Consider the following 7,757-nt stretch of genomic DNA (forward strand, 5'->3'; position numbering starts at 1 on the left):
TATATATATATATATATATATATTATATATGAAAAACATTTCAGTAGTTGTCTATTCAAAACATGCTAAGGAATAGTTCATCCAAAAAAGAAAATCTGAAAAACCAGTGGATCCTCTGCAGTAAATGGGTGCCGTCAGAATGTCAGCTGATAAAAACATCACGATAATCCATAAGTAATCCACACAACTTCAGTCCATCAATTGTGAAGCAAAAAGCTGCATGTTTGTAAGAAACAAATCCATCATTAGGGCATTTTAACTTTAAACGGTTGCTTCTGGCCAAACTACGAGTCCATAATCCATAATAACGCTTCCTCCAGTGAAAAGTCCTTCCCCTATTGTCCTCTCACATCAAAATCTACCAGCATATATTTTAGAAAATTTTTGGTCTGTTTTCACTTGTAAAGGGTGCTTGATCTGGTGCTTGATATTTCTCTCCTGATTCAGACGATATGACTTTTGAACTGGAGAATGCAATATTTTGGATAGAAGACTCATTTTTTAGCCAGGAACAATGGTTTGAAGTCTTAATGATGGATTTGATTCTTACGAGCACACAGCGTTTCACTTCACAAGATGTTAATTGATGGACTGGAGTGGTGTGGATTACTTGTGGATTATTGTGATGTTTTTATCAGCTGTTTGGACTCTCATTCTGACGGCACCCATTCACTGCAGACGATCCATTGATGAACAAGTGATGTAATACTACATTTCTCCAAATCTGTTCCCATGAAGAAACAAATTCATCTACATCTTGGATGGCCTGAGGGTGAATACATTTTCATTTTTGGGTGGACTATTCTGTCTGATTGCTTAGAAAAGAAACTTCACTTCAACAAGCTGCGTGCACGGTAGGGCTGTCAAAATGACCGAAAAACTAAATTAGAATTTTCTACTTAAATATTATCAAAATTTGAATTATATTCGAATTTAAAAGGCATAATTTCAGTTAGGGGGAAAAAAGCTTTTGGCTTCTCTCCTGAGGCCACAAGAGGGAGCATCGAGCAAAATATTATGCACGTTTCTTCAAAGCGTAATAAAATAACACGACTATCTTTGAAAAAAAGTGCATAATGTTTAAAATAATGTTTATAAACCATATATAATTAATAAAGTTGCTTAAACAATTAGAAAAAAAAACAGCACCATGCATGTATGTATAGTTTAATACAAAGGACCGAAAACCAATCACAAAGAGTAGGCTACTTTCTTCATTTAAAAACATGAGATACAGTGGGATGGGGAAAAAACACCATAACGTCTTTAGACATGTTTTTTAAAAGTTGAACTTGCATTAATTTTACATGGCTTTCTAAACATGCCGCTATCTGCGAGGCGCGAGTGCAACGCTGATAGATGTCCCTCTAGAAAATGTGATGAACGGCTTGGTTTCAGTTTTGACGTAAACAACATCTTCTCCACACTGATGCTCTCGTTTTCCGCAATATATGAATGAACAACGTAGCAGCGTCGCATCTAGTGGGTTCAACTGGATAGGCTAATAAAAGCATTCAAATGCAATCAATGGCACATACATCGTCATCGCATCTTGTGCGCCACTCATAAGGCTGCCTGACGGCTGACGCAGACCTTAAATTCGAAGGCAACGTTTTTGCATTCGAATGTGGATTTTTTTATTTTTATTCGAAGAATATTGGAAATTCAACTTTTTTTTTTGACAGCCCTAGTGCACGGTTTAAGGCAACATTCATGAGCGTAGCACAAACAATGCACAAACAACACTTAAGTTTACTACCTTGAGGTTCGGATCCCTAACCTCAAGTGTAAGCAGCAGTAATTGTGATATTTGTCTTTGCAGGGGCACTGTATATAAAAAATGTGTACAATGTGGCCTCTTTAAAGCAATGTGTTTGACAATGTTCTTTGTTTTATGTGTGCCGTGGATAAACATTGTGTCTGTGTGTGCGCGGTGTGCTAATGGACTAATGGAGTCGCTCGTCTCTCTCTAATGCCATTGAGATTCATTTCTGCCTTATGAATTTAAACCCTCAAAAGGCCACTATTCATTTCAAAACCAAAGGCATCTAGAGTTCTTTCAATTAGTTTTTCCATCTCTTTTATTTCTGTCATCCTGAGGGATGTCTTAATTACATTATTCATTGTTTCATCTCATTTAAGTGGGAATGCATGTATTGTTGGAGGCCTGTTGAAAGCAGAAGAAGGGATAATTGAGAAAGGTCTCAAACAAATCCTCTGAGGCAAAACGATCACCATATCTGTCATTAAAACACTTCCGATTTTTAGGTTTTAATGATGAAATTCATCATTACTTTTTACAGTTTTACACAGCGAACTGAAAACTGCAAACTCAAATCCGATCGGCTAGCTTTTTTGTTTGAGGAAGTAAATGAGGCATCCTTGAGTGCAACTGTATATTGTTTTGTTTATGTTGAAATTACCATTCAAAAGTTTTTAAATACTTTTATTCACCAAGGACCAGGGTATTACTCTTATTGCTGTATTTATATTACTAATAACAGTACACTCTAAAAATGCTGGGTTAAATATAACCCAGCGCTGGGTTAAAAAGGGACAAACCCAGCTATTGGGTTGTTTTGACCCAGCGGTTGGGTTGTTTTGAACCCAACCGCTGGGTCAAAACAACCCAATAGCTGGGGTTGTCCCTTTTTAACCCAGCAGTTTTTAGAGTGTAATATTACTGTTTTGACTATATTTGTAATGAAATCAGTACAGCCTTGGTGAGCATAAACACTTACAAACCCCAAATCTTTTGAACTCTATTGTATTCTAAACACATATTCCATTGATTTCTTCAGTGTTCCCTCTTGATTTCAAACTGACTGCACTCTAAAAAATGCTGGGTTAAATACAACCCAGCGCTGGGTTAAAAAGGGACAAACCCAGCTATTGGGTTGTTTTGACCCAGCGGTTGGGTTCAAAACAACCCAACCGCTGGGTCAAAATGGCTTCCAGAAATCGCTTACTCTGCCTTTAACCCAACGCTGGGTTGCATTTAACCCAGCATTTTTTAGAGTGTGGGATCTTTCTACACCTTCAGCATGATTCTCATTGATATTCATCTACCACTTAAAAAAATCAACTATATTTGCTTTATACCAATAGTCAAAAGTCTGGTTGTGCCAGACTGTTCAGATTATGTGATGTATGTTGCTTGACCGTGGTTCACCCTGTCTCATGTGTGTTTGTGTCAGTAATATACTGCAGTAGGGAGGCCAGACACGCTCTCATAAATTACTCAATTACAGCAATCACGCAGAGCGAAAAAAGCAAAGGACAGATGAAAAAGGAGTGTGGAAAAGAAAAGAGCAGATGGTGGCATCGTTCTGGTCCTCCTGCTAAAGTCACCAGCCACTCCTTCCTCCACAGACTCAATGAAAAAGGTGCTGAAGATGAATTGCGGTGTGTGTGTGTGTGTGTGGTCTCAGGTCTCTTCGGTAATTGAGGGTTGTCCGTGAAAGAGAAGCCCTCACGACTCTCATCTGCTTTCTGTCTGAAGGAAGAACTGATTGTCAGAGATGAAAGCTTTTGTTAAACAGTTTTATGCCCCACTTACACTCACTCATAGACAGACGGTTTCCTAACACCCGTTAAAATCGTGCAAGCCTGTTTTGCTTTACAGACAGGTATTGTGGTTTTTGTAAGTAGTCTGTTCCTCATAAAGTGCCCTAATAAATGTAAAATGTATAATAAACAGCTTCTGTTTCGCCTCACTCTCATGTGGAGTCGTCTGTGCATTGTGTTTCATTTTCATGTGAAGTCATTGAAGGCACGAGGCATGTCTAACACTCAAGACGTTTAATACTCCTTTGTATCATTAAACATTTTTGCCTGTATATTTTCAGAGACTGTTAGTTTGTTATATTTTTAGCCCTAAAACCTGATGTGCTGCCTACCTAGGCAACTTTTTAGGCATAGTATTGGTGTGTTTCTTACTTCATGAAGGTTGTTCTAACAGTAAACTGGAAAGTTATGTTACATTTTTTTGGCCATAATCAGTGTTTGGCTAGTTAGCGTGAACCAGTTTGCTCCTGCTGGTTGATGTTGTAACTACACCATTTTTCAGGACCAAACTGAAAAATTGAGGTTTTAGTGTGTTTTGAACTTTAAAAAATAAATAACTAAATAAATAATTTAAAAATCATTACTGTTTTTTAAATATAATAAAAATATTCATTCATTCAATAATTTATTTATTGTGATTTTTAAGATATTAGTGTTTAAAGTGTATGAGCTAGAAAATAAGTTGCTCTAATAAGGTCTTTGGACAAGCTCAGTTATTTTTGCCAATTTTTATCCAAATGGTATTATTTATATATGCTGTTATAGTTTTTATTAATATTTCGAATTAGGCTTTTTTTTCATTTTAGTTTAATTTTATTTATTTATTCTATTTAGTGTTTTTTTTTTTTAGTAATTTTGTTATGCTAAATACTGTATTACTATTTAGGTTTAATTTATTTTTTAATTTAAGTTTAGTTTTAGTTCAGTTTTAATTTTTATTTATTTCCAGTTAGTAATTTTAATGCTTCAACCAAGATGGCGGACAGGGGGAAATGTTGATTATATATTTATATTATAAATTATATATTTATAAATTTAGGATAATGCTGAATTTATTTTATTCAATACCAAAGCTAAATGATTTATATAGATATTTTTCAATGTAAAATGCACAATTGAATGCAATATTTATGTGTGGCATTGCAATTTTTGTTAGCTTAGCAACAGTTCTCTCATGCTTTCATGTGACAAAGGCTTTTTTTTGTGTAACTTCTGTCCATAAATAGCATTTCAAATGAATCATTTATGAGGATTCATTTTTTGTTAGGATTCTGGACTTGAAGGGCGTTGCTTATTCAATTAGTGAACGTCAAAGCAGCTCATTAGCATTGTAGTATGTTCTTTTCACTGTTTTTATAACTTAACATCACTTCTCTATTCCTACCTTCACAGCTCTGGTTTGTCGCTGCCATGGCGACCCTGACCCCCTGCTTCTTATGGATCTTTGCTGTCCTCCAATTGGCTGTCTGCTCGTTTCCAGAGGAACCTGGCCCTTTAATCTCTGCCCCTGCTGAGGGTAAGAACACGCCCCCTCACCAATTACAGTGTACCAGTTAATCAACATCAGCAGGTTATTTTTCAGTTAGACATAAATGCCACATTTATGATCTTTCATGCACTTATGTTTAGAGCATAACAGCACAATAAGCAACTACAATTTTTGGCTCATAAATTAGCTTTGAGAAAATCAGTTGAATTCCAAACTGTGCCAAGTTTCCGTGATCATAAACATATAAGAAAATATTTCCTTGCAAGTTACAGTGATTTTACCATGGTTAAGGTAAAATATGAATGTTTTGGAACTTATGAGTTGGTGCCTCGGTGAAGGATTTTTTCTTTTTTTTCCTTTTTTTTTTTTTTTTTTTTAGTTAAAGAAGCCACCTCTGATACCACTGCTGTTATTTTGATAAAATAAAACCCATTATTTTGTTCTTTTTAGTTGAAGTTACACTGTGCATCAGTGTTATTGTATTATTTATATACTGTTATAGTATTTATTAATTGTATTAATTAATAATTAATTTGGAACTTGCATTTCTGCTATTATCCAGTACATTATACAATAATTTTATGGACAAATCCATTAACCCTAAATCACAACACAATGAAGTGCAAATTTTATAATACAGCTGGAAAACCTGTAAAAAAAAAAATAAATAAATAAAATATATATATATATATATATATAACACTGCAAATAATAAAAACACTGCAGCTGTGGTTGGCAGAATCTTATCCAAAAAATATGGTAGCTACAATTTAGCTTAAATTTACAAGAAAAAAGTGGGGTTTTATTTTTTTGTCCAAGTGGGGACCCAAAACAGTTTGGTTACCAGCATTCATCAAAATACATTATTTTGTGTTCAGCAGAAGAAAGAACGTCATACAGGTTTAGAATGACTTGAGAGTGAGTAAACTATAACACAATTTTCTTTTTTTCTTTTTTTTTTTTTTATGGTTGTACTGCCCCTTTAAATGTGGTAAAATCACTGTAATGCCTACTTTCTTGTGGTTATGTTAAACACTGTATGTTGCACTACCGCTGCAGGTTGTTCTTTTAAATGTACATATGGTTGACATATGATATGGACTTGTCACACTGTTTGTAAACAGTTTTGCACATTAGCGCTCATGAATGGATGAAATACACCATATGGCTGTGATAATTTTAAAAGCCTTTTAACATAATGGTGTTAGAACAACCGAGACACAAAAACTGTGTGTATGTGTATGTGTGTGTGTGTGTGTGTGTGTGTGTGTGTGTATGTATGAGGACCCGTATTCCCTATAGATCCTACAAAACAGAATCAGTGATATTGATGAACAACCACTCATGCATCTCTAATAATTCAGTAGAGACCAGGGGTTAAAGGTCATCCAGCACAATGTAGTTGGTGTTTATGTGGGTCAGGTTTTCTCCCCACAAAGACAGTAAAACCTGAAATCACCTACACTGTGGGGTCCTGCCAATGTTCGCTCTCTGTGAAGAAAACGGCTTAGTAAACATACTAAATAATGTCTTAATGAGAAAGTAAAACAGCAGAAAGGTTTATATGAGGGCTAGATTTAGAGGTAGAGGAAAGAAAATATCATTATCTCAGTGTAAAAACAACAGAAGTCAGTGAAGAACAAAACAAACATGGCGGGGGTGTGTGTGTGTGTGTGTGTGTGTGTGTGTGTGTGTGTGTGAATCAAAGTGAAATAACGTGACCCTTTTAAGGGTTTTCCACACTTAATTACTCTTTCCAAAGCACAAAAACATTTAAACCCTTGTGAAATGTGTCCAAACAACTAGAGGCAAAGAACAAGCCAGCAACAACAACAGTATCTCAATCCTGCTCTCCTTATTACAGTGGAATTAATTAGTAGCAGAAACTGTAAGAAATATCATTAGCATTCACAATAAATATGTGGGTGTCCTCAGGCTTCTCAGCCCTCAGACACTGAGTACAGATCCATCTGCGGTTGGAGGACACATTCCTGTTTGTTTTTTTCAATGGTAATCTGTTTTCTAATTGTGTTAAACTCTTTCCACAGCATTTGAAAAGCAATTTTCCTTGTCTGAAATGTGTGAACCTCTCTGAATTGTCTCTTTTCAACAGCATTTTATGCAGGAGTGTAGTGGGGGACGCAATATAAAACTTATCAGCTTTGCTCATGAATATGAATTATGTGACAGGACATTAGACCAGGAGACTGATTGTCAGGGCAGGTTGCAATAGTTTTTTAATAATATTTATATTTTATTTTAATTCAGATTTATTTTAATTAAAAAAATTTATTTACAAATTAACATGTTTTAATTTTACTTTTAGTTAACAATAACAATGCTGTGTGTGTGTTCATTCATTCATTCAAAAAGAAAAAGTGATATTTTTCATGGATACCCTGGCTAATCTTTTCAGTTTAATCAAAGTAAATGATTTTAAGTTCTGGGGATTTTAAGTTCTAAAATGACAAAAAAGCACCATGAAAGTATATATCATATATCATATTAGTATGTAACATATGTAAGTGGTCTACATGACATATTCATGTGAATGTGAGTAAATAAATTTTTTTAATGAATCGTTTAAAGGTGACATATCATGAAAATCTGACTTTTCCAGGTTTTAAGTGCTATAATCAGGTCTCCGGTGCATCTACCAATTAAGGAAACGTGAAAAAGATTGACCTAGTAACTTTGTTTT

At 34.9% G+C, this 7,757-nt stretch overlaps 1 protein-coding gene across 1 annotated transcript in view; it reads left to right on the plus strand.

Moving 5' to 3' along the window:
- Nucleotides 1-7,757, plus strand: part of LOC107757803 (semaphorin-6B-like) — a 119,855-nt gene that overhangs the window by 59,481 nt on the left and 52,617 nt on the right. Inside the window, exon 2 of the mRNA XM_016575386.1 lies at nucleotides 4,960-5,083. Coding sequence (XP_016430872.1) covers nucleotides 4,978-5,083 — 106 coding nt within the window. The 5' untranslated portion in view covers nucleotides 4,960-4,977. The remainder of the gene's footprint in view (nucleotides 1-4,959; nucleotides 5,084-7,757) is intronic.

This window comes from Sinocyclocheilus rhinocerous, unplaced genomic scaffold, assembly GCF_001515625.1.
Source record: "Sinocyclocheilus rhinocerous isolate Xijiao unplaced genomic scaffold, SAMN03320098_v1.1 scaffold112, whole genome shotgun sequence".
Classification (NCBI taxonomy): domain Eukaryota; kingdom Metazoa; phylum Chordata; class Actinopteri; order Cypriniformes; family Cyprinidae; genus Sinocyclocheilus; species Sinocyclocheilus rhinocerous.